Genomic DNA, 27713 nt, shown 5'->3' on the forward strand with positions numbered 1-27713 from the left:
ATTTCAAATAAAGTACAACATATTTTATTAAAAGATAATCAAAAGAAGACAACTATACCAATACTAAGACAAATGAAATGAGTATAAAACTAAAATCAGTGGGCTGGGGCCTCAGCGGGGGCAGACTACTGCAAAGAACCACCATCTCACTACTCTGGGGGACAACAATACAAACATTACAAACCAAACATGCACTAAAAGAGCCCCAGTGCCAACTTGCATGCAAAAGGAGTGAGGTTCCACCACGATGCCAAGCCTCGCATCTGAGGACACCCAGGCCACACTGAAAATCAAGAAACACTTCCTAAAACAAAGAAAATCAAAAGTTAAACAACCCAAATGATAAACAATGTCAACACAAAGACAACAAATGTATTCAAATTAACAAACTTAATAAATCTGGATCCAGAAAAACTAATCAAAACCATACAAAAAGAACAACATAGACAGATAAGGCCAAAACAGATGAAGAAGCTGGTCCAAAAGAAAATCAGGGAAAAGAAAAGACAAAACAAACAAACAAAAACAAAGCCAAAAACAGAACAAAACAGAACAGCAACAGGTGACCATCTTCAGCAGACAACCACCACCAGGGACCAGCAAGAGGCTGAAATGAGCCAACTGAGGCGTTTTATACTGCACCTGGGCAGGTGGAGGAGCCAAGGGAGGAGCTTGGCTGACTACCTGGTTGCATTCAAAAACACCTCACTAAGGTTCATTACAAAAACAAAAGAGAAAAAAGATGATCGAACAAAAGAAGTAAAAGCATTTCTTAAATGGAAAGGAGGAAAGGATGAGGGGTTTACTGTAAACAGGGACTGACACGCAGTCACAGTTCAGCTGCTGGGAGCTGGCTGCTTGGTGCAGCTATCATCACTCAGCAGGTGGTCTCTTCACTGTATGGTGAAGTTAAAGATGCTGTGACACATGACTGATCGTCTGTTTTCATGTGTCCTGAGTCCTTTGTCACCCTCCCTTAGTTTAATATATTTCAGTAAAATTTACTTTTTAATATTAGCGATATTGACTGTATTGAGTATATTTGTTTGGCCTTCATTGCTTTATTGATAGGATAGCAGAGGTGACAGGAAATGGGATGAGAGAGAGAGAGAGAGAGAGAGAGAGAGAGAGAGAGAGAGCAAGAGAGAGAAAGGACGACACACAACAAAGGGGCAACAGGTCTGACTTGAACCCTGAGCTGCTGCTTGCTTCCTGTTGTTGTATACACCATTAAACAACCAGCTGACTTCTGATTAAAATCTATCTGATGTAACTCAGTGACTGATCATGATTATTAGTAGTAGTGGTATTATATTTGAATCAGGAGGGAATTAATTAAAAAAAGACTCAGAGAGTTTTAAAGGGGAGACACTACAGAGTTTTATCTGATAGATATTACCATGAAACTTTCCCAGTTCACTTTGAGACAATTCTTCCTTCTTTATTTTTGTTGCATCACACGTTTTCTGATATATAATGTTTAAATATGCAAGTTAGGTGGTCTAATTTAATATGAGCCTATCTGCATACATTACTAAAACAGAGGTCTGAACTAAAATAAACACCTACATATATATTTTAGTCATAGTCTCTATTTACAATCATGTATATTTTACTGTCAAAGAATGACAGAACCACTCTCTTGACTACGACTTGACTCAACTGACTTAACTTGGAGTTAAAATCAGTCGTAATTTTTTATGAAATATTGGTCATTGGGAACATTTTGAGTGATGTCAGCAGCAAACAGTTTGCTGACAGTCTGACAATGAATGTTCTGCCTGGTCATTACGCTTTTCTGTTAAAGTTTGCTGCTGTGGTACACAGCGTGACTGAACTTTTGTCTTAACACAGCACAGGACACATTTGTAATACACCCTTTAAACTTGAAAAACAGCATCCCAGCGCCGCACACAATGAAACTTGCCATGGAAACAACAGACGATAGGGTATATTCAGGCAACTGCCAACACTTGAATAAAAAAATCTAAAGTTCTTCCACATCATTACTGAAGTTAAAACCTTGGCCAGGACTGATAAACCTTGTTAGATATTTATTTTTTAAATTGAGTATTTTTTTAATTTTATTTTTATACATATGATCCTAAAAATGGAATGCATGTTTCCACTCTAATTCAATTCCGGTAAGTCACAACAAATGTACCTGTTAAACAACATCTAAACGTATGTTGTTTTCTAGGATTAGCATTAATATGGAAGGCTGTCTGATAACATCCTGGCATGATAGGCATCAAGCCAAGTTTAAAGCAATACAAAGTAAAAGGAAATGCACATTTTTAACACATTTTTCTCTATATTCTTCAGAACCTCAGACCACAGAGCTAAGTGGTGACTGTGCCCTTAATATTAAAGATGTTTGGATTGGACTGTTAACCAAAAGAATAAAATGATCAACAGCAGATACTGAAATAAATTTGAAGTCATTTCACGATAACATATTGTTTGTAACCCAACTTCAAGAGATCTTCAGTTCAGATCACTTTAACCTTCTTCTGAAAACATGTAGACCAACTTTTGTATGTGCACTTTGTGACTGATGGTAATGATTGTATTTTTCCTGCCTAAGCCGGACAGCAACAGACAAATTCCAGAAAAGTGCCAGGGACAGAAGATGCCATCGAGTAGTTCCACCGAGCAGCAGCTCCCCATACCCCAAAGGTACTCTAAGAAATAAAATGCTGTATTTAGTCAGTCGAGTTACGACAACTGGTCCCATGAAAATTAGTCAAGTTAATGTGAAAACACAGACTCAGTTTTACTTTATGCTGCTGAATTTTCTTTTTTTAAGGTGTACCAAAGTCAGTCAAATATAAGTCTTCATTCAAGTTATTACAATATAGCACATATGACAGCTTATACAACTTTGTCAAATCCTTCTGAAGATTTCAATTCAAAATCTCTCAAGAACACAAGACGAGTTTTCCGCCCTGCTCCTTATTCCTGACAAAGATTCTCATGTCCTCCATTTGCACCAATGTTATCAACCTTAACAGTGGAGGAACAGAAGGTTTTCTGATGTGATGTGTAGGATGACATCATTTGTTTATGACTGTGAGTTGGAAACAGGAAACAGAAAGCCATCTGTGACTTCCTCATTTGTTAATCAAAGTGTTGTTTTTCTTTGGAGAAGTTTCCCTCGACTTTGTAATGAACTCTGTCATATTGAGCAGTATTAAATTGTTTTGTAAATTCCCATTTTAAAAAGGAGAGAGAATTAAATAAAACATTTTTCAGCTCTATTTATGAAGTGCATGGGGTATCTTGCAAGTGAACAGTTTAACAACATATTTTTTTATTATATCAAAGTTACATTATTTTGTCCTGTGAGTTAATTAATTATGAACTTTTCATTACCTAGGAAAGAAGACCAGCAGCAGGAAGATCATCACTCAAGCCCGGAGAATATTAGTTTTACAGAAATAACTCTAGAAAAACATGATTTGTTTAAAGTCCAGGATATAAATTCATGGAAACAATTTAGCTTAGAACTTATTGCTTATTATTATTCACCAAATAACAACTCGTTGGATAGTTTTACTTATAATATAGGAATATTTACACTGCAGTTAACAGAGAGGTTAAAACAAAGCAAAGATGATGACAAAAAAAGATCTTTTTTTATGTGATGGCACAATGTTCTACATTAAAAAAAACAATTATCCCTTAAGTTGAAGCAGGTGAGCCCTTGCAGTCTCTCTTAAACGAACACAAAAAGAAACACAGGAAAGGAAAAGCAGTACGCATTTGCTATTGTGTATTTTAAAGATCATAAAGCTGTGATTTCTTCTTCATGTTATCCACGTCATTCAGCAAAGAGAAGTCATTCTGATTCCATCATTACTGATACATTACACAGTGAGGAAATCTTAATTAAAGAACTTGACAGAATTCTGCAGAGGAAGGGAAGCACTGTGGAATGGGTTTTAATCTATACACAGAGAATAAGCACACATAGACCCGTGTATGTCTCTGCTGCAGAAAAACGCAGATCATTGGCACAATGAATATGGATTTTTTACTGTTTGACTTTCAAAGAGTTTTCGAGACAAAGTCGTCCAAACTATTTCAACTATGTCACAGAAATCCCTTCTCCCAGCTGTGCTTTTTCTCCATATATTGAAAAATGTGGCAGTATGTCCTTCAAATTAGTCAATAAAGGCTTCAATAAATTAAAACCTGGAGATATCCTGAACCTCAAAAATGTTGAAGACAAAAAGAGAATATACATGAAGACATTAAATATGTTCTTAACAGTCTTAAGAAACAATTGGCAGAAACATGATTTGGTCTGAAAATAGATGATGTTGAGAGGGGAGAGAAAATAATTGTTCAAAGTCTTGAAAACTTCCAAGATCTGGACATTGGGATAAACATCTCCAAATCTCTGAGAGATAATTGGGTTGAAATGGTGAACAACAGTTTCTTGTCACTGATAAGAGAAACAATAACTGCTGACTTCAACGCTGCACAGGTTCATCTTGCTGTAGAAGACCTTCAACTGGGGGAAAACAGCCCCTTAAAGCTTTATCACATCCTCGATAGAAATCTATTATAAATATGTTGAATTGATTAAAAAAGTAACAAATAACAACTGCTCAAATTACTATAATTTAATCATGTTTTGGGGTACTTAATTGTAATTTAATCCGTAATTTCACACATACTTAAGTATGCACAACACTCATGTAATCTACTAAATGACTCTAAAATCATAAAAGATTACAATTTGAATTAATATCTAAAGCTTTCATCAGCAAATACGTCACAAAATAAGCTTCTGATCACAAACAGGCTGATGAAAACCCTGATGTAAGGTGTGTGGAGTAATCTAGACTGAAGATGTGGAGAAACAAACACTATTCTTTTCACACAGACTTTTGATTGATGTTTCCTTTCCTCTTGTTTTTTTTTTCTTCCTTCATCTGATTCTGTTTGGAATTTGTAACAATAAACAGGGAGCCAAGAGGTGGCAGTATACACCAGAGAACAGTCAAACACCAGGACACACAGTGTAGGTCAACTAGCTGCATGTGGTGACGAAGGATGATGATTATAGAGAAATTTAAAGATTCTTGTGATAAACAAATCAATGAAAGAAATCCATTTTACCTAAATACTCTCCCTAGTTTTTTGTGTCTTATTCTATAATTCATGTTGACTTACAGCAGAATGCAGCAGAACAGTCCAGTCTTAATTGAAAGATTGATAAATATTAAGAATAGTTCTTCTGATGGTGGCACTAAAGCAGCTGTTCTCTCTCTCAGTTCATTTGATTTACATTTGATATTGTTTGCATTCTGGACTGACGTGCCTGTGTGATGCCTGATGTGACACTGAAGCTCATCGAGGACACATACAGGAAGTGTTCATGTGAATACTATGAGCCTCTGAGCAGTATGTGATTTCTCAGCAGGCACACATCATTACTTAGTAATTACTTTTTTTATAACAAATGATAAAATTCCACCATTCAATTTCCATTTGGTGCCATGAATACGGTGATTTAACCTAATTTCCTGTTCATACATGGTTTTCAGTCAGACGTTACAGAAAATGTTGCTTTTAAGAAAGGAAACAGCAAGGTTTGGAAAGTGAAGGAATACATGTAACAGGGTCATTTTATTAGGATACAAAAAGAAAAAAGTAACTGTATTCAGGTAAAGCTACGAGACCGAATACATGTAGGTACATTACAGATATGTCAAAGTGCAAAAGTGACTGTTTTTAAGCATTCTTTAATGATGCTTCCTGTGTTTTTATTTGCATGACTTGTTTGTTTTGTATGCGTTTATTGTTGCAAATTGGTTTGTGTCTGCACTTCCTGTCACTGCTTGACGTCTGCAATCAGCTTGACTCACTTGATTGCCTGATAACCTGCACCTGGTGAATCTCTTGATCTTATAAAGTTAGAAATGCTCGATTCTGTTCTTTTACCTGTCAGCTCTCGATAATAACTGTTATAAACTGGTAGGCACGACAAATATGAACTTTGATTGCATTTCCATGGAGTAATAATCATACATTTTCATCCTTGAGCTGCGGAACTCTACTGCATTCGGTAACCGACTCATCAGGGCCTCCACACAAGAGGAAGCTGCTGCACGAAAGTTGTGAGTTGTGTTCACTTTACAATAGAAATCCGGCAAAGCCAGCAGATGTTTGATGCCTCAAACTATGTGCTGGGACCCTATTTGTCCTGTTGCTGAAGTTTGGTGCTGTTATGAGCATTTTTTGTGGCTTTTTGATGCCAGTTTTTTGTTGGAGGCATATACTACAATGTATTGTTATCGTGCTGAATTTTCTGAGGTTTCTAAATCTACGTAAGATAGCAGTCTGCAAACTTGATCTCTCGAGGGGGGGGGATCTTACTTGGTGTCCTGGTGTGTTAGACCATGGATTAAATTTACACCGGAATATCCCTTTAAGAATGAGGTGACTGGCACAGAATTAAAAGAAAAGGAAAGAAGGGAGAGGTCTGAAGAGAGAGAGAGACACTTGTTCTTATCCTATCCTAATATGCTACCGAAACACGACAATAGAGATTATAAACCCTAAACCCAACTCTAATACCCTGACACAATTTGATCCAATTAATGACAAAAACCTTCAAGAAATTATACAGCATTTGAAGTCTTCCTCCTGCAGCCTGGATATTTTACCAGCAGGGTTCTTTAAAAAAGTTTCAGACTGCATGATTCCAGACCTGCTACAGATTGTTAACACATCTCTTCTCTCAGGTGTCTTCCCCCAAGCCATTAAGACAGCAGTCATTAAACCACTCCTGAAGAAGAGAACTCTAGACACATTAGTAATGAATAACTATAGGCCCATTTCAAACCTCCCAATTTTAAGTAAAATAATTGAAAAAGCTGTCTTTCAACAGCTGAACAATTACTTAATAATAAATGGCTGTTTTGATGTTTTCCAATCAGGATTTCGACCACATCACAGCACTGAGACGGCCCTCGTTAAGGTCTTCAACGACATTCATTCAAACACAGACAGCGGAAAAATCTCAGTCTTCGTATTACTGGATCTCAGTGCTGCGTTTGACACAGTCGACCATAATATACTACTGGACCGACTGGAAAACTGGGTTGGACTCTCTGGTACAATACTAAAGTGGTTTAAATCTTATCTAAATGAGAGAGATTACTTTGTGTCTATTGGTGACTACACATCTGAACGGATGAAAATGACAAGCGGAGTACCCCAGGGCTCCATTCTGGGGCCTCTACTATTCAACATTTACATGCTCCCTCTAGCTCAAATAATGGAAAACAATGAAATTTGCTACCATAGTTATGCAGATGACACACAAATTTACATAACCATATCACCAGGGGACTATAATCCCATACATACCCTGAGTAGATGCATCGAACAAATCAATGATTGGATGTGTCAGAGTTTTCTTCAGTTAAACAAAGATAAGACTGAAATAATTGTTTTTGGATCCAAGGAAGAACGACTTAAAGTCTCTGCTCAGCTTCAGTCTGTAATGTTGAAAACTACAGACCAAGTCAGAAACCTTGGTGTGACTATGGACTCAGACATGAATTTCAGCAGCCATATTAAGACAGTTACAAAGTCAGCCTACTATCACCTTAAGAATATATCCAGGATAAGAGGGCTTATGTCTCGGCAGGATTTGGAGAAACTTGTTCACGCATTTATCTTCAGCAGACTCGACTACTGTAATGGTGTCCTTACAGGACTCCCTAAAAACTCCATCAGACAGCTGCAGCTGATTCAGAACGCTGCTGCTCGAGTCCTAACAAGAACCAAAAAAGTAGATCACATCACTCCAGTTCTTAGATCTTTACACTGGCTTCCTGTCTATCAAAGAATAGATTTCAAAGTCCTGTTGTTGGTTTATAAAGCATTGAACGGTTTCGGGCCAAAATACATTTCTGATCTGCTGCCGCGTTATGAACCATCCAGACCTCTGAGATCGTCAGGTACCGGTCTGCTTTCAGTCCCCAGAGTCAGAAGTAAACATGGAGAAGCAGCTTTCAGTTACTATGCGCCACATATTTGGAACAAACTCCCTGAAAATTGCAGGTCTGCTCCAACACTCAACTCTTTTAAATCAAGACTTAAAACATTTCTTTTTGCCACTGCTTTTAACTGAAGCAATTCAAGTCTTTGAACTGTATTATTACTCTGAGTTTTTTTTTTTTTTTTTTATAATGCAATTTTTAATGTTTTTTAAATGAAATGTTTATGTCTTTTAATGTAATTTGTGTGTGCCTGTAAAGCACTTTGAGTTGCCTTGTGTCTGAATTGTGCTATACAAATAAACTTGCCTTGCCTTGCCTTGCCTTGCCTTGCCTTAAAGATCAAATCAGAAAATGTCCAACATCACACAAGGATTATTCTAGCAACAGAAGCATACATGAAACAATAAACAACCAAAGAAATTGAAATTGTGTCACAAAACAGCCAAAGATCAAAGAAAATCAATCTGCCTCCAATTAGCAAAATCTCCTTCCATTTTTTTAATTAGTAACTCGAATTGACCAACATCAAGAGATCTTCAGTTCAGATGACTTTAACCTTCTTCTGAGAACATGTAGACCCACGTTTATATGTGCACTTTATGACTGATGGTAATGATTATACTTTTTCTCCCTAAGCCGGACAGTTCCAGAAAAGCGTCAGAGACAGGAGACACCATCGACCAGTTCCACCAAGCAGCAGCTCTTCATACCCGAAAGGTACTCCAAGAAATAAAATGCTGTATTAAGTCAGTCGAGTTATTATGACGACTGGTCCCATGAAAATGAGATTTAAAAATCTCTCAAGAACCAAAGACGAGCCTCCCTCCCTGCTCCTTATTCCTGACAAAGATTCTCATCTTCTCCATTTGCACCAATGTTATCAACCTTAACAGTGGAGGGACAGAAGGTTTTCTGATGTGATGTGTACGATGACAGCATTTCTTTATGGCTGTTGAGGAAACAGAAAGCCATTTGTTGTTCAGTGTTCAGCAACCAACCTAACTTCTCCCAAGCAAATGAACAACTGTTTTGCTCACGTGACTTCCTCATTTGTCATCAGTGTTTAGAGAACAGTTTCCCTCGACTTTGAAATGAACTCCATCATGTTCAACTGTATAACCGTGTTTTGTCAATTCCCATTTCAAAAGGGAGAGAGAATAAAAGAAAACATTGTTCAGCTCTATCTATAACATCATTTTTCATGATATCATATTTACATTATCATGTCAATCCATCCATCCATTTTCATCCGCTTATCCGGGGCCGGGTCGCGGGGGCAGCTGCCTGAGCAGGTACACCCAGACTTCCCTCTCCCCAGATACTGCCTCCAGCTCTTCCGGGAGGACCCCAAGGCGTTCCCAGGCCAGCTGAGCGACATAGTCACACCAGCGTGTCCTGGGTCTTCCTCGGGGTCTCCTCCCGGAGGGACATGCCAGGAACACCTCCCAAGGGAGGCGTCCCGGGGGCATCCGAAACAGATGCCCGAGCCACCTCAGCTATTATCATGTCCTGTGAGTTAATTAATGTTTAACTTTTCATTACCCAGGGAAGAAGACCAGCAGCAGGAAGATCATCGCTCACACCCAGAGACTGAGAATCTTAATCTACTTTTTTTTTAAAAACCCCAAAAAACCATCGAACTATGAAACACAGCTACAAGATAAAAAGAAGAAATTAAACAAACACTGCACACGTTTTCTACGTAAACTCACAGAGTTGTTGATAAAGGGCAGGATGCTGCTTGAACAGGCTCACTTGTTGGAGGAAATGATCATCAGGACAAAGTTCCACTTCAGGATCATTTTATAAGCATGATACAAACAGGATTTTACAACAAGGTGATAGTCGTAGTTCCTGCTACTTACAGTATAAAACAACAGGAATTGAACAATAAATCATGAAATAAAACCAGATTATTACAGGTTGGGAGAGGAGAAGCTGCTCTGTGGTCTGGTGGTACAGCAGCAGATACTCCTGTGTGGACAGACTGTGTGTGGGGAGGGCGGGAGTTGACTGACACTTAAGTCAATATAGATTTAAAGGGTGTGTTTACTTTTTGCTCTCTGGTGAGCATATTTGTCTCAATAGCTCATGGTTACATTCTTGGAAGTTGAACGCCCATGCACACAGTGGTGACGCCCTTTAAAGTTCATAGCCACTCATAATGAAACTTGGCATGGCAACTCCAGATTGTGCAAGATGATTGGCTAAGGCTGGAGTATTTATAAGCAGTACTTTTCTTCACTCGCTCCTATTTTATCACATGAATATTGGAGATCAGTTGAAACAAACAAAGCAAGATTTAAACCCAAAAGGAAATCCTTCCTCAGCAGGGGCTGGCAATCCACATGGAAAACTGCTGGTCCCTGCTGGGACAACACAGCACTCTGCACCAAATCTGGTAAGTCACAACAACTTGGAACACATTTTTTTTCCATATGTATGGTGCTTGTTAGTCCTGGCATTAATGTGTAAAACTGGCTGATAAAATCCTGACATGATTTTGTTTGGATATCCAACCAAAGTGTTCAACAACTGTAAAAACCGTGAAAATTAATTTTATAATGACATATTGTTCATGAACCAACATCAAGATATCTTCAGTCCTGATCACTTTAGTCTACTTCTGAGACATATGTAGACCCACTTTTATATGTGCACTTTTTGACTGACGATAATGTTTTTACTTTTCCTCACAAAGCCGAAGAGAGGCAGACAAGAAGTTCCAGAAAATGCTGAGCAAGAACAGCGGCAGCCCTTCGTAACCCAAAGGTATGAAATAAAATGCTGTATTTAGTCAGTCGAGTTATGACAACTGGTCCCATGAAACTGAGTCAAGTAAATATGAAAACACAGACTCAGTTTTACTTTATACTGCTGAATTTTCTTTTCTTGTTGTACCAAAGTCAATCAAATATATCCACTTTCACTTTGATTAGTCTTCATTCAAGTTATTACAAATAAGCAACTGTAACATATGACAGCTTATACAACTTTGTCAAATCCTTCTGAAGATTTCGATTCAAAATCTCTCAAGAAACCAAGAATAGCCTCCCTCCCTGCTCCTTATTCCTGGCAAAGATTCTTATGTCCTCAATATTATATATAAAGTTGATATGAAATTATATTCAAAGTATTACAAGTTCAGATTTACAAGACAATCTGTCTGCTCCTAGAAAGATTCAGCACATAAGCAAAACAAGTTGTACCTAATAATGAACCTTTATCTTTAGAGATAGAATAATATCAACGTTCCAAGGGTACTAGTAAACTGAGAACAAAAGGTTTTCTGATGTGATGTGTAGGACAATATAATTTGTTGATGACTGTGAGTTGGAAACAGGAAACAGAAAGCCATCTGTGGTTCAGCATGTGACTCACCCACCAACCTAACTTCCCCAAAGCAAATGAGTAACACTTTTGCTCATTTACAAGCTCTCTTCCTCATTTGTCATCAAAGTGTTGTTCTTCTTTCGAGAACAGTTTCCTTCGACTTTGTACTGAACTCATATTGAGCAGCATTAACGTGTTTTATCAGTTCCCACTTCAAAAGGATAAAAGAATAAAATAAACATTTTTCAGCTCTATCGAGGCAATGAATGGGGTATCTTGCAAGTGAATAGTAAAACAACATAACTTTTATGATATTATATTTATATGATTTTGTCCTGTGAGTAATTCATGTTTAACCATTTGTCATTACCCAGGGAAGAGGACCAGCAGCAGGAAGATCATCTCTCAAGCCCAGAGAATAATATTTTTACAGAAATAGCTCTAGAACAACATGATTTGTTTAAAGTCCAGGATATAAATTCATGGAGACAATTTAGTTTAGAACTTATTGCTTATTATGAAAGCTTTTGTTTGCCCTCAATTGAAAATACCAGTAATTTACAACCAGTGACATCAACAACAGCCAGTTCTCACGATTCACAGGCTGAGGATGTTTCACCAAATAACAACTCCTTGGATGGTTTTACTTATAATATAGGAACATTTACACTGTGGTTAACAGAGAAGTTAAAACAAAGCAAAGATGATGACAAAAAAAAAGCTGATCTGTTTGTTGACATAATTATATTATATTCAAAGATAGAAAAAATAATTATCCCTTCAGTTGAAGCAAGTGAGCCTTTTCAGTCTCTCTTAGACAAACACCAAAAGCAACATGGCGGAGAGGAAAAGCAGTACGCATTTGCTATTGTGTTTTTTAAAGATGGTAAAACTGTGATTTCTTCTTTATGTTATCCACGTCATTCAAAAAAGAGAAGTCATTCTGAGTCCATCATTACTGATATATTACACAGTGAGGAAATCTTAATTAAAGAACTTGGTAATCTCTTTCAGAACAATGGAGCCAATGTACAACATGTTTTTATCTATACGCACAACAGCCCGTGTACGAAGAGAGAAAAAGCACATATAGACCCGTGTATGTTTGTACTGCAAAAAAACGCAGATCAGTGGCTCAATAAATATGGATTTTCAACTAGTGTGGCTTTCAAAGAGTTTTGGGGACAAAGTCGTCCAAACTATTTCAATTTCGTCACGGTGATTCCTTCAGACGGCAGTGCTTTTTATCCATATATTGGAAAATGTGACAGTATGTCATTCAAATTATTCAGTAAAGACTTCAATAAATTAAAATCCAGGGAGATCCTGAACTTCAAAGATGTTGAAGACAGAAAGAGGCTGAAACTATGTAAAGACATTCAATCTGTTCTTACCAGTCTTAAAAAAGTGGCAGAAACATTTGGTCTGAAAACAGATCATGTTGAGAGGGGAGAGAGAATGATTGTCCAGAGTCTTGAAAACTTCCAAGATCTGGACATTTGGATAAACGTCTCCAAAACTCTCAGAGCGAAGTGGGTTGAAATGGTTAACAACAGTTTCTTGTCACTGATAAGAGAAACATTAACTTTTGATTTCAACGCTGCACAGGTTCATCTTGCTGTAGAAGACCTTCAACTGGGGGACAACTGCCCCTTAAAGCTTTATCACATCCTGGATAGAAATCATAAATAATGGATCTCAAGTTTTCTCTGGAGCTTTGCTGTCTGCTTTGTCCTGAACGCTTTACAATAAAATCTCAAAAAGTCTGTGTGCTTTGTTTCCTCATCATCATCATCATTACCATCATCATCTGCCTGCAGATAGTCTCACTCATTTCTTTAATAAGTTTGTTTATATGGTTATTTCATCATTTTACTGCAACATAAAAAAGTGTATTTGTCTCAATTAATAGTTACTATACACACCTCAGGTTGTTGTGTACCCAGGCAAATTAAAACACGTTATCTAACTGTGATGCTTTCAGAACAAGGACCAATCACAGAAAAGTAGCCTTATGGCACAACTTGCCTCAATCTGCCCTGGAGGTAAAATGAGCCCTCTAGTGGTAAACAGCCAGCAGTAAATACTGACACATAAATGACAAAGAGTAAAACTAATTTGAGATTATTTTGTTATTTATTAATGCCATCAATTTAACAATGGTCCTTAAAAGTAAAATGTGTGTGCTTGTTCAAACATGCCAACTCAACATCTTCAGTAAAGATTAACTGTGACCTCTGTGTGTTAGCTACAGAGAGTGTGTGTGTGTGTGTCTCAATATGCTTCAGTAGAGACATACACATTCGATTCAGTTACTACAGGCAACAACACACTGGTTTAGTTTCCTTTATTAGTAGTTTCATTACTGATACATGACCTTGTTAGATACCATTGTCCCAGCACACATACTGTAATCCTTTCTGACATGGAGCTTTAAGAATTGGCACAAACAATATACAGATGAACATCCCTGTATACCATATGGATTTAAAAAAAGAAAATTAACAATAAATATCCCAAAAATGGCATAAACACAAGATAAAAATGCAGGGCCGTATCTCGATAAGACAAAATGTCTTTTAATTATGTGCTGCCTTCTTTTTACTCAGTGTGAACAATATATTTAGAAGAAGAAAAAAAAAGGAAAGCAAAACCTTTGGCCCTAAAATAGTTAATAACCAGTCAGAGTAGAGTACACAGAAGGATGCGAATGTACCAACATCAGATTAGACTCAGTCTGGAGAATCCCCCCTTTGTGATCGAGAAGTTTAAACATCAGACGGACAAAAGATACAAAAATCACTTCCAACACCAGAAGTCCACATGTGTGAAATCTGAACTTCTTTCGGTTTCAGAGCGTGTGATTTATCGAGACCAAGAATAAAACTAAAGCACACAAATGATTAAAAAAAAAATGTATTTAAGCCCAGAGAATGAATAAGGCAAGCAAGCTCATACTGTATATACAGTTCCGGTTAATATTTACATGGTGTTTACATATTGTTTAGTAACTTTACTGACAGTTGAGGTGGGGTTTGTCTCCCCCTACTGGGTCATATTAGTGTCACACTGCAGACAGCAGGCCTCATGCTTTTAAACCTCTCACTACAGAAGAAACACAGGCCCAATGCAGTGACTAGCAGCTCAGTCGAACCCATCCTAGCACAAAAGTCCAGTGTAAAGAAACACCCACAGCCTGGTTTGAAACTCCCTCCACATCAAAATAACATCACGGTGATGAGAAAAGAACTCCTTGCAGTCTCCTGATGTTGGATTTGGTGTGATTATTTCCATATTGCTTCCAAGATAGGTCCAAGATAGGTAGAAATACCGAATAGAGGCAACCACACAGCTGGCTGGAGGAGAGCGACTCTGTGACTTTCTAATGCTGAACACAAACAATATACAGTACAGAAAGCAGATATGTTACCTCGCATACAACTCTTCCATGAGTGCTGCATTTCTTGGGAGAGAGTTCAGTTACAGCGTTACCTTAGCTGATCATATTTATCACTTGTATCACATGACCAAAAGGACTGGATCAAACAGAAGCGCAATAAATAAATGAATGATCATGGATAAATATAAAGCTAAGAGGGAGTGATGTCTAGAAGAGGGATAACTAAGCCAACACTAAACAAACCACTCCATCAGCAGTACAGTACACGACTTGAAGCAGAGATTAAGAAAGTCGACTGTTAGTGAGACTTTCACTTAGCAGAGCCAGAATCGGTCAGGAGGTGTAAAGGCCGAATGAGGGAAAACTGAACTTGTAAACTCTTCCACAGGCTGTGAGACCTAAAATTCGCTCATCAAGTTAAAGAGCTGAAGCAGGTTTCATCACAAACAATCCTTTAAAATTAAACAGTTACATGAGCTGGGCTACGGTGGTGGCTGAGAGAAAAAAAGTCAGAACCGGATATGAGGAAGTCTACAACTATCATCCACTGCAGGCCTTGAAGCTGATCTCAAATACCTTCTTAGTCCTCAATAAGAAAAAAAACAAAACCGTCTGTGCTTCAGAGTCAATTAAGGATCTAGAGGGTGAGACCTTTCACCACTTAGGAGGAGCACAGAGGGCAAGAACGTGATATTTTACTGATACTTCAACCTCAATCCAGAATGTCTCCCTGTCGGCAGCAGAACATGAATCAGTGAGACCAATGAGACCGGAAAACTGCTCATGACCAGCTTGTGTTCTCATCTAACAAGGGGGACGTATGTATATATCTCGGGGTTAAAAGAAGAACGAACGGAGCATTTATGAATATATCGCCAATCATTATCAGACTAAATAAAATGTCTAAGAAACAGCCCCCACTGTTAAATCGGAGATGAGCTCACAGTAAGTAAAGAGTGAGACAAAAATATGCAACGACCCGGTAAAAGAACTGCTCCCTACCTACAGGAGGCCACATACTGCTAAAAACCAAACCTTGCTCTAAAATCCAGCAAGAGTGACACAATTGCAGTGCTTGATATATACAATGTGTGTGTGTGTGTGTGTGCGTTTTTGTGTTTTGAGACCAAACGGAGGAAGAAGGGCCTGCAGGCTGTGGGTGGAGCGAGTGGAGGCCGGTGGATGAGGACAGCAGGCCTCATGGCGGCGTCTCTGCATTGTTAGTCGTGGTCTTTTTCTTCGTCGGCTTCTTCACCGTCTTGGTTTGAGTCTTGCGGGGGATGGGGCAGAAGAAAGTTAAGAACAGTTAACACGGTTGATTGAACCAACTATAGAGACGTTTTGATATAATCATGAAGTAAATGGTGATGTTAATGACACCATCGTCATCCAGATTGGCCTCCTATAAGCCTGACTGTCGCTATGCAATTGTGACCGCCACTAGGTAGGAAATCTCCAGGAAAATGAAGGCTCCATTAACTGCACAAAGGAGGCATGTTGCACGACACAAACAGTAAGAGGATTTGTTTTCCCTTGTTGAACCCTGTTGATAGGAGGCAAAGGTGGCGAAGATGGAGGGTGATAGAAACAGGGTTGAAACAAGAGTGAACCAACGGGCATTCGCTCATTCTAGAGAGCTCTGGTGTTGTGTCACAGTCTGTTCCCCTGTTAAAATGTGCTTCTCCTTACCCCCAGGACTTGAGATGGTTCAAGTCTGGCGCTCTCTCTACTAGATCAGTAGGTAACAAAACCTGCCTGGCTATGATACAACCAGGTGTTTCACCCTGCCTTTATCATAGCACTGGTGATGGTTGTTTCTTGTTTTGGACAGTAGCCTTGCTGCTAGCGGTAGCCATGTTGCTAAAGCTAGCAGCCAGAAAATTTAATCCAGGAGCTGCAAGAAAGCCAGGAACCACAGACACAAACATATTTGTTTCTGGTTGCTAGCGTCTGTGCGATAGCAAAGCCAACGAAAAGACCACTAGGAGACACTGAAGGGGGGTTTGAAATGGTGTCTGTTGTCGCTTAGAATGACAGAAGGAAAAGGAGGATAGAGACTACAGTTAAGAGATGAAAATTCAACATTATGTAAATGTATTCTGTTGCTCTGGAGGAGCTTTGTCCCGTCTGAATACAACTCTGATGATGTCATCAAAGTTTCCCAGAACTATGAACACGATGTCACGTTTCTGATGCGGGTGATCAGTGATCAAAAACTGTAAACTGTATGAGAGTGACACAACCGTTTACACTGTAGTGGTGTTTCTATCAGCAGACAGAGCACATCCACTCATTGACTACACTGACTATTCCTACTTCAGGACGTCAGAGAAACCTTTCAGATTAAGACGGGGAAGGTGTAATGAATGACGATTGCATGAACTGCGTTATGAGAATTGTAGGACCCAGCGTTGACTCGTACTCTGGATTAAATGTCAGGGTAATTCAGGTCTTTAAGATCTATGTTATTTGCTAGTCCTGCCTTTGTGCACCTCTGAATCACTTGAAGTACAAACAATCAACACATCACGTCCTGTCTCCCACTAAGTTTTTTTTTTTTAAATACACTAAAAAAAATTGAACTACTTGGAAATTGATCAAATAGAACAAATAATTGAACAAATAATTATCATAGTGGTACCAAAGATAACTGAAGAGAAAAGTCAAATAAGCATTGATGAATGCTAAAATGTAATTTGGACCTGGAGGATCAACAGTTTGAGGAGGTGGTAAACATGCAGATATTTGCTGCACATCAACATGGAGTTGCCACTAAAGTCTAAAACAATACTGGTCTAAGCTGTACGTCATTTTGCCAAATAACTGATCATCTTTCTTTCAGAAATACTATAAATATTATATCTTAGAGCCGACATCCCTGACAATAAGATGTAAAATTTACATAGAGTAATGTTTAGGTGTACAATCAATGTTCTCTCTCGGCACAATATACAGCATTAACAATCATCTGCCTTCTTACAGTAAGTCTCGTTCTTGTTCTCGTGTGTGTGCATGTTCATTGCTCTACCTCTGTCTTAGCAGCAGCAGGCTTCTTGGTTGCCCTGATGGTAGACGCTCGTTTGGGGGCTTTTTCTCCCACATCATCATCAGAGTGTTCAGTCCTTGCGTCTGATTGGTCAGAGCTGTGCTGGGATGACGCGTCGTCAGCCAGAGATGTGGCCGCCAAAGAGCGGGCTGCAAAATTGAACGAAATTGGTGGTCACTCAATGACAGAGGAGCTCCGGTTTCAGACTGAAAGTGGGCGAAAAAAAAAGGAATCACCAAATGATTCATCAGTCAGCTGAGAGAGCGGAGACTGAACATTAGATTTCTGCCTTTCCTTGCCTCTGAGCTAATGTGATTTATTACACAAACCTTAAAATGGATGAAATTCCTTTTGCATTCATTTAGAAGACTGTTTTAACAATTGTGTATTTGCCATTTGCAGACCTGTACATCACTTTAGCCACAACCTCTGACACCACCCAGTGGCCACATTTCAAACTACAGACTTTGTTTTCCACCAGTTTTCATTGGATTTCATCGGCTTTATGATAGAGATCTCGCCCAACTGGCATATATTCTGCCCAGCCACCATCGCAGTATGTGGGTAAAGGAATTAAAAGCTACAAGAGTGGCAGAAAGCTTAATAGAGAGAGGTTAATAGAGAACAAGTCACAACCACAAATCGCTGCATTTTCCAGAACACAATTAAAAACATTGGAAACCACAGTAAACATATGAAACATTTGACTGGTGGATTTAGTTGAATTTGACTTCTGGTGGGTTTATCTTACATTTACCATGAGTGTAAACATATCGACCTTAAAGACATGCACAGTAACTTACATTAAGACAGTGGTTTCACATTATTCTACTGGTCTATATATGACAATAATGTGCTAAAAGAATGGACCAAAATCACAAAAACAAGGGAGCAAATGAACATGGATGTAAGTAAAGCAAGTTTTTAAACATTTTTGCAAAATTGTCTCAGTGGAGGAAGGAATTTTACAAGACAGGTTAATTAGACACAATGTGTAATGGTGAGAAACCAAAGTAAGCAAGGTCTTCAACATAAATCCAAATGTTTCCAATTAATGTTCGTTGTTTTCTCCAGAAATTGCCAGAATTGGCAGGAAAGAGCCATTTCTGGCACAGAGTCAGAGCCCAGGGTGACATTTAAAATTGCTTGCATTGTCCGATCCAAAAGACATTCTTAGGTAGCTTACAATGATATAAAAACTGTGATCCACAAATCCTTACATTTGAAAAACTGACACCACCAAATGATCGGCATTTATGCTTGTTAATTTCATTGTAAAGATTGCTGGTGATTTATTTTCACAGACTGATAAACACAAATTGTGCAGTATGAAGCACCTCCCTGTCTGGCCACTGGTACTACATAATCTGATTTAAGCAGGTTATGAAAACAGACAGAAAAGAAGAAATGGGGGGGGTCTATTATTTTATTGTTCAGTATGCAGTTAAGATGCAAATTTAGACTCCAATGGCTGAGATTTGCCAGGGTACTAGCAGTCGATTAATCACAGGAGATTCACCAGTTTCTTTTTTCCACTCATCAGTTGGCAATTCTCGTCAATAAAATCTCAAATGTAAACAGTAAGTGGTTAACTAATGAGGGTGGGGACAAGTTAAGTGAAATAGCAGATTCCTTGGTTGGCTCTGAGAGGCTGTTTATAAATTAGTCTGGTTCTTATTGGGCTAAACATTTGTACCCCTATAACGTATGACATGAACAATCAATCTGCAGTGATGCACACTCCATTCTGTAAATGTACGTAGACACAGGACATTTCACAATGTCTGAGTCCTTTTACATCACATGAAAGAATACAAAATTAATCACATAGGTTCCTTTTTACAGATTTGTTCTAATGAAGGCTGAAAGCTCTGAATTATTGGCAAGAGGATCGAGAGGACCTCTGTGTTTGGATTCTCTTCACTATGCTGTACTCGTCTACAAAAGGTCATCAAAAGCAACACACATGCACAAATCATCCTGAAGATTTCAAATTACCTGCTGCTGTCTGATTCACTTCACTATTTTGTTCTTTCAGACAGGGTTTTGCAGTTGCACATGGTTTCAGTAGAAATTTAAAATGTGCCACTTTGCTCTGTTCACTCGTTGTTTGTGCGTCTGTGTGTGTGTCTCTCTCTCTCTGTATTCAGTTCACAGCTCGTCAGGCCCACACAGCCAACCAGCCAGCAGTGTTGTGAGACACAAAGAGTCCTGCTTCCAAGCTTCTCCTCCCACTGGAATCACATGCTTTCACCCCCCACCCCACCCGATCCACACTTCTTTGCGTCCCCTCCTCTTCCCTGCAGTCCTGCAGCGCTTTAAATCACATGATTCCACTTGGCCCGACTAGCCTCACGCCTGCTCATAAATAAAGAAAGTCCTCTAAGTGACACTCCAGGCCAATCAGCTAACTGGATGCCCAGTCAGTGTATGTGTATTTATGTAAATGTATGTGACTCAGTGCTGCTCCACATGAAGCTGCTAATCAGGCAGCGTGTGCTGTGGGGGTAATGTGGCCTTACTTTGCCGTGCAGCGGTGCTCTTGGCCCGGGGCAGCGTGCTGGCCCCTGAGCTCATCTCGTCCATGGGGTCCCGTCTCATGCGAGTGTCTGAAGTGTGCAGAGCCAGGTCATCGTCAGCGTTGATGAGAGTCAGGTCCTGCATGCTGAAACTCCTCAGCTTGTCTGAGAGCACACCCTGGCCCTGGACGTCCGAGCAAAACCAAACACAGATGTGTGTGTCAGATATGTGACAGCATGAAAATATTTATAGCGTACGTCTGCATCACTAACGCCCCAAAAGTTATATTCTTGCTAAAGTCCTCACTATGTAGCAAGTACAAACACACATATGCAACTAGGTTACTTATAGGAAAATGACACAGACTTAATTTCCTTATCCTAACCTTAACCACTGACCCAAACATCTGCCGTTTCCACACTTAGGGACATAGCTTTTGTCCCCAGTTGCACCCGCCGTCCCCAATGAACTAGTTTTGAGTATGAAATGTGTATATGATAGTAGTCTGACCCTCAAACACATGTACCTCTGAGCACATCACTTGAGAAGAATCTCTCATTCTAACATCAGAAATTAACTGCACCGTCTGATCTGGATTTAAAGACACAATGATCTACAATGAAGATATCACAAATGTGAAGAAAACATGCATTTGTCTAGATTATTACTCACAATAGCCCCCAACTTCAGACCGCAAAACTCACTTTAGTGGCTGCAGTGACGGCAGCATTAGCAGCCAGGTTGAGACCCCTCTTTCCGAACCTCATCATTGTCTCATAACTCCTGTCTTTGGCCTGTGCGATGTACTCATCTATCTCCTATGGCACAGGACAGGAAGTAGGGGACAAAAAAATAAAGGAAAAGAAGACATTTGTGTGACAGACTTAATGACTTAAAAAAGGGTCCTCTTCCTACCTTTTCTTTGTTGGACAGGGTTGGGTGAACAAACTTGCGGTAAAGGACACTGGAGCCCTTTGTGTATGGGGACAGGAGCCAGATCACGAAGGCAATCTTTAGCTCAAAGTAAAATGGAAACCTGAGTAAGGAAACAGACATACGATCAGAAGAGAGGAAAAGAAAAGCTCAGAGTAAGGTACTGACACCAGAGTTCACCAAGAAGCTGAACAGAAAAAAAAGGGATGAATATTTGTGTTTTATGATGCTAAAGTGAAAACAAGATACTTCGATAAGAGACCATTGTACTGAATATATCAAGAACACTTCGCAGCGCATGAATGCGTCTATTGATATTATATAAGCAGTTCACTTATTACAAGCAAGTTGAGGAGGGTCATGATCACGAGCAGCTCCTGACTCACCACGACAGCAGCAGGTCTGTGGCCGTCTCTGCCGTCGTGAACAGCGCAAATACTATCCAGTACATCATCCATTTCACCTGGATGGACACACACACACACACACAAACACACACACACACACAGATGTGAGTAGAGAGAACAAAACAGAAATAGCCCCCACAGTATCCAGTGTGCACGTGCCGGGACACGTGGAGCCAAACAGACATGCCAATGCAGAAATGGAACATATGTTTCAGTGCTGTCAGATCACATCAGTGTGCATGGTTAATGTCCCGCAGACAAAGCAAATGTGGGCCATTGTGTAAGCTAAATGAAATCCTTTTTAAGTAGGCACTAAAAGGCGAACTAGCACATTCAGTGGAAATACATTGTCAATATCAAAACATATTCACATATCATGTTACTAAAATAGAGAAAAGGCACTGAATGATAACAGTATGTTTGGAGGCATTAGCAGGCGGCAGGCGTGCAGCCGAGTAAACGCACATAAAGCTGAATTATTCGACTCATTAAAAATGAGTCAAACCAGAGGAAAGAGGAATGAAAACATCAGTTCTAAAAATGGCGTCCTCCACTCTCCCTCTCTCTCTCTCTCCCCCTCTCTTCCTTCTTCCCTCGTTTGCTCCATCTGTGGCCGTCTGCTTGAGTAGCAGTTGGGTGGGGGGGGGGGGTTGTCATGGTAACCTGCCAGGAGGAGACTGTTCTCCAGTGCAAATCTAGGCGGAGGGCCAGAGTGCTGCTCCTCTGCCTCCTGGACCCCCCTTCTCCCTCTGGCTCATCCCTTGCAGTGATGAGGTAAGCAGGGAGGACCCCGACTCTCAGCCAAACACAGAATGGGATTCTATCTTTCTTGTCCTGGTTTCAACTGGGACTTCATCTGTTGTGTTAGATATTCTGTCTGATGTGAGCATTCATGTTCAAATTCTCAACTATGGATTGTGTTTAGGGTTAAATATCAACAGTGAACAAAGACAAAATTTGAGGATATGCACGCACTAGAGGGTTTCATGACGAAATAAGGGAGTGCACATTTGAACTATGAGTCATTTCAGTATCAAGGGATTGGGGAGTTTCATACGCTTGACATGCTATGTGTGTCGGATCAGTCTTTCACAAACTTGTGGTTTATTTTTTCTGACAAAAAATTAATAAATAGTAATTTAATGTGTGAAAATGTCTTTTCTGTCCAGTTAATCTTGTTGTGATGCATCACATTCATTTTGAGTTAACTGCACTAAATGTTGCAGACAGGTAATCACAATCTGCACAGTGTAAGGCTCTTACGTAATTAGGAGGTGCATGCACATTCATATACTCTTTGCAGGTGCTGTATAAAAATGATTTGCTAAACAAAATGATAGAAAACACACTACTGACAGACTACTGTCTTGTTCCCAATTCCTCTCCTATTGCAAAGGGACCACATATGGTGTTCAACATGTTGTTGTGTCCATAGAGAATACAAGAATTAAGTTTGAGACACAAATGTGGAGGTAAGAATTCATCTTTTACACCTAGTGTTGAAAAAGGAACCGTATCTGAACACATTATTCGGATAAAAATAAATAAAGTATTGAGGCAGCTGAAAATCAGCCCCAGAATTTGTGGTTTGTTGAGTTAGGGAAAACTTTATAAACATTGTGAAACGATGTCTGAGACAAATTCCTCCTTACTTGTCCCCTCTTGTAAATTTTGCATATGTGTTACTGTTATGGCCTCTTGGGCCTCTCATCCAGGTTCTGCTGTAATGTGTTTATTTCTGTTCTCGCATCTTGTAGGCCTGATCCCGTGTGTTCCTGAATGGGGATGTGCCAGCGCAGTTATCCTTTAAGTTATCTTTTCTTTGTACAATAATTTTGTGTCAGGTTTTCCTGGTTTGTCGCAACCCATTTTCTGAATGGGTCCTGCTGATATTCCATCCGCTTTTGTGTTAACCAAAAGAGGCTGCTTGTCAGAAGAAGTTGGACCATTTCCATTTGTGATTATAGCAAACAAAATGGGTGTCTTAAGCCAAAAAATTATTTTCCCTAAACCTAACCAAGTGGTTTTTGTGCCTGAACCTAAGCAAAGCAAAAGCACAGTATTGTGACAAGAAAAAATATGAATTTCAACCAAAAGAAATGTTCAGTTTGAATTGTGGTTTTGCAGAAATTTACTTAGCCAACATTTATTTTGGTGACTGGACGGATCCAAACACAGTGCTAGTCCAACTATTTCCAGATGTGGTCAGGCAGATCTGATCCAATTCCATTAAGGATCTAAGAATGTAACCCCTGGTAACATGAAGGGTGGTATGTCCCAATTAACTGTCATGCCTCATCTGGGAGATCCTGATCTGAATAAAACGTTTTGGTAAGGAGTCTTTGAGCAAAAGTCCTCCAAGAAACAGACCAGTCAGGGTGGCAAACCTCAAAATAGAAAGTACTCAAGGTGATCAATATGCGTCCTCCAAAGTCAAGAGTGTGCCTGGCCTAAATTCTATCTGTGGGACTTGTATTGCACTCCCTCTCACAACGTGCATTCAAAATGCCAGTGTAAAAATAGCAAACAGCAGCCCGCGGTAAAATATCCCAAAAGCCAAACAGAGCAGACAGGGGTCAAAATCGGCTGCTGTGATTTAATAACCAGAGGTGATACTCACATATTCCTTCACATTCTTCGTTTTGACAGCCTTGTATGAGGAGTATGCTGGATAGAGCGTCCCGAAGGCGAGGCTGCAAAAAGCAGAGGAGCAGAGAAGCCTGGGTCAGAGGAGGGGGACTCAGCTCGAGAACGTGGCCTCTGGGTGTTGACGCAGACACCTAACAAATGTCTTCCTGCTTTTTAAGCAGGTTAGCCATGTTTGTTCTGAGCTTATGTATGCACACATGCAGCTTTCTGTATTACTGGGCCTCTCCTTCTTCTTCTAACATTCAAGTAAAGCCAGCCTCGCTGTGGTTTTGATCTGAATGGTGATGCTACAGTACACAGCTAAATGGGAAGTGTCTTGTCAAAACACACTGGCCTGATAACCAGGACAAAAAAACAAAAAGGAGATCATGGAGTCAGGAAAACTGCAGTGAGACAAAGTGGAAAAACACACAAAGGTCTGGCAGGGGTGGGTCACCATGTGTCGGTCCACGTGCAGACTGGGACTCTGTGCACACAGAGCCGCGGGTTTGATGTGCATTTGGTGGCATCCTGTGCCACTGTGGGGATTTGTGCTGATGTGACAGGATGTTAAATGCTGAGTGAGGGGAGAGCAGGGAAAAAACAGTTCAGTCAGTCAGTGCTTTGTCTGTATGCTTACAGTGGATTGCAATTCATAACAATCCAAACTGAGGGATGAACGTCTACCTATGAGACCTGTGCTCCCGGCTGTCTGCAGCCTGAACATATCTACTGTTTTTCTCAGCATTTAAGTGGGTCTAAGTGTCTGAGCTGCTCGGTCATGTGTGCAGTGCCTCTCAGCTTTGTACAGTAAGCCGAGGCGACTCCTACCAGGCCTCTAGGCCAGTAGACTCCCGCAGCAGACGCCCTGTGCCTCTTAATGTCCCCTTCTCAGGTTCACTTCAGAGTCGAAGGGCGTCCTGTCCTGTCAGTGATGCTCGAAGATCAGAGATATCTAGTGGAACATATATTTATGCTGCTGATACACACATTTTTAGTTTTTCCCAGCTACAAACAACTAATTTTTGTATTATACATTTTTTTTAAAAAGAAAAAAAAAATAGGAAGGGCTGCATGTTTAGCGCTCAGAGCGACGATGAGAAGCGATTGATCCTGTGTCGGATGTGCAGCAGCCATTATGGTGCACATCCAGTCACACTGTTCCATCTCCCATCGACACATGACTACCTGAGGTGCAGTGAAGTGGAAGAGCCAGCTGGACGCCGCTTAGAGTAACCCGTGTGTCATCTTCCACTTATGTAATCCAGGCACGCGGAATATTCATAAGGAGGATAACATCAATAACAATCTCCACACCTGGGCCTTTCAAAGACGTATTTGTAGTTACATTAGAGGATTACACAACCAAGATTAATCACAAGAAAACAGGCACGTACATCCAGTTGTCAGACAATTATGTCACAGGAAGTAAAAGTGTCTGCACAAAGGATGAGGATGTTGAGAGCTGGTGGCTTTAGTTGAGTCATCCACACTGCTGGGATGTGGTGTGTACAGGTGGAAGCTGAGGCCCTGCTCATCTGGAGGAAAAACATTTGTAACACGTACTTATATTAAAAAATAGCCGAGTCATCCACGTTGATGTGGCCATGTTCCTGCACATAGGTGTAGTCACGGACAAATACACGGACGGATGGATGGACGGATGGACAGAACCACATCCCTGACTGGCCTGCTGGGCCATCATATTTCACCCACTCATGTCACCATATGGTGCTGCTGAGATGTTCAGTCCACACACACAGGCTGTGGTGGGGTTTTAGAAAGGGAAGCCATAACAGGCTGTTTGGAGTCCTTGTCTGAAGCGAGGCTGGCATATTAAACCGGTTTTAGTTGAATAACGTGTCCGGTTAACGACTCCTTTCCCCTGACAACACATCATCTGTCAGGTGGTTACCGTTAGCTAGCCAGAAGACGTTAGCTAGCAGCGGCTAGCAGCGCTGGATGCGGACTGCACCGCATCACCGCGTTAACTGAACCGACGGTTGGTGCAGACAGCTGAGCTCACGCGACACCCTGGCAACAGAAGCGTTCTACATTCACCTTAATGTAAGAAGTGATCTGCGGGAGAGCACACAAAGCTTAGCTGAGGTTGGCGCGGCACGGCTCGGCTCGGCTCGGCATCAGACAGCTGATGAATGGAGGGAGCCGCCGCTGACACACGGGCTAACGTTCAAACACAACAACAGCCCAGCCCCGTACTCACACTACTATCCTCGAAATAATCCACGATACCATCTTGCGAGGACCGCCGGCCGTGAGCCCTTTTCTCCGCTTCCAGGAAAAACGAGAGGTAATTAGCTAGCGGGCTAGGTGCCCCCCATTCCCCTCCAGGACGCGGTTTAGCTGTGGTGTGTTGTGAACCGGGAGGCTGGCCGGTGCTGCGCCGTCAGGTGGGCCGGCTGCAGCTGAGGATGTGCTGCAGTCTCTGGCTGAGAGCTGCTCCTCTCTCTGCCGCTGCTGGAGAGAGACGGGCTCTTAAAGGGCCAGGCACGGCCACGCTGCACAATGACACATGTTCACTTAAAGGACAGAGGGAAAGCAGTCCAGAGCTGTGAAACACATGATCCAATAAGCTCTGTTAAGAAGTAGGAGTACTGAGAAAGAAGCCGGGGAGCCTATGGTGAAGTGACAGGGACTGACTAGTATTAAAGGTGCACTTCGTAGTTCTGGGGAAGAATTTCTTCCGAAGAAATGTAAAATTTTCAAGAGAGAAAGATCTTCATTGACAGTTTTTCATGCCTGAACAAACACTGTTTTCATGGCTGAATACACTGAACAAATAACGTTACCTTAAGGGACAACACAATTTCATACCGTTTTACTTTGTTTATATGTGGCGGACCCTGTCACCTTTCTAACTTCAGACATATTCTGGGAACCTTGTTTTTCCTGAGAACAGCTTGTGTATTCAGTTTTACAAGATATAAATATTTCTGAGTTTGTATTATTACCTCATTAATATTCAGAGTTTGAATTTCATCTCCGAAACTACATTTTGTCCCTTTACAGATGTTAAATCAGACCTTGTTTGTGATATAAAAAAGGACCCTTCTGTGTTGGTTCCTCCTTGGTTCCTCCTTGGTTCGGTACATTCACTCCTCTCTGTAAAATTTTCAAGAGAGAAAGATCTTCATTGACAGTTTTTCATGCCTGAACAAACACTGTTTTCATGGCTGAATACACTGAACAAATAACGTTACCTTAAGGGACAACACAATTTCATACCGTTTTACTTTGTTTATATGTGGCGGACCCTGTCACCTTTCTAACTTCAGACATATTCTGGGAACCTTGTTTTTCCTGAGAACAGCTTGTGTATTCAGTTTTACAAGATATAAATATTTCTGAGTTTGTATTATTACCTCATTAATATTCAGAGTTTGAATTTCATCTCCGAAACT

General features: G+C 40.3%; 2 protein-coding genes across 2 annotated transcripts; one reads left to right on the top strand and one right to left on the bottom strand.

The window, feature by feature from the left end:
- Window positions 1-10202: 10202 nt before the first annotated feature.
- On the top strand, window positions 10203-13123 carry LOC115568689 (uncharacterized). The gene is made up of 3 exons (XM_030396198.1): window positions 10203-10425; window positions 10726-10796; window positions 11732-13123. Exons 1-3 carry the CDS (start codon window positions 10288-10290, stop codon window positions 13047-13049), a joined length of 1527 nt encoding a protein of 508 aa, XP_030252058.1. The 5' UTR covers window positions 10203-10287; the 3' UTR covers window positions 13050-13123.
- A 564-nt stretch (window positions 13124-13687) lies between these two features.
- Window positions 13688-26814, bottom strand: reep2 (receptor accessory protein 2). The gene is made up of 8 exons (XM_030396199.1): window positions 26516-26814; window positions 24284-24356; window positions 21643-21719; window positions 21239-21359; window positions 21028-21141; window positions 20326-20506; window positions 17786-17952; window positions 13688-16027 (listed from the first exon to the last, which is right to left on the bottom strand). Exons 1-8 carry the CDS (start codon window positions 26545-26547, stop codon window positions 15956-15958), a joined length of 837 nt encoding a protein of 278 aa, XP_030252059.1. The 5' UTR covers window positions 26548-26814; the 3' UTR covers window positions 13688-15955.
- Window positions 26815-27713: the final 899 nt, after the last annotated feature.

Source organism: Sparus aurata, chromosome 18, assembly GCF_900880675.1.
Source record: "Sparus aurata chromosome 18, fSpaAur1.1, whole genome shotgun sequence".
Lineage (NCBI taxonomy): Eukaryota > Metazoa > Chordata > Actinopteri > Spariformes > Sparidae > Sparus > Sparus aurata.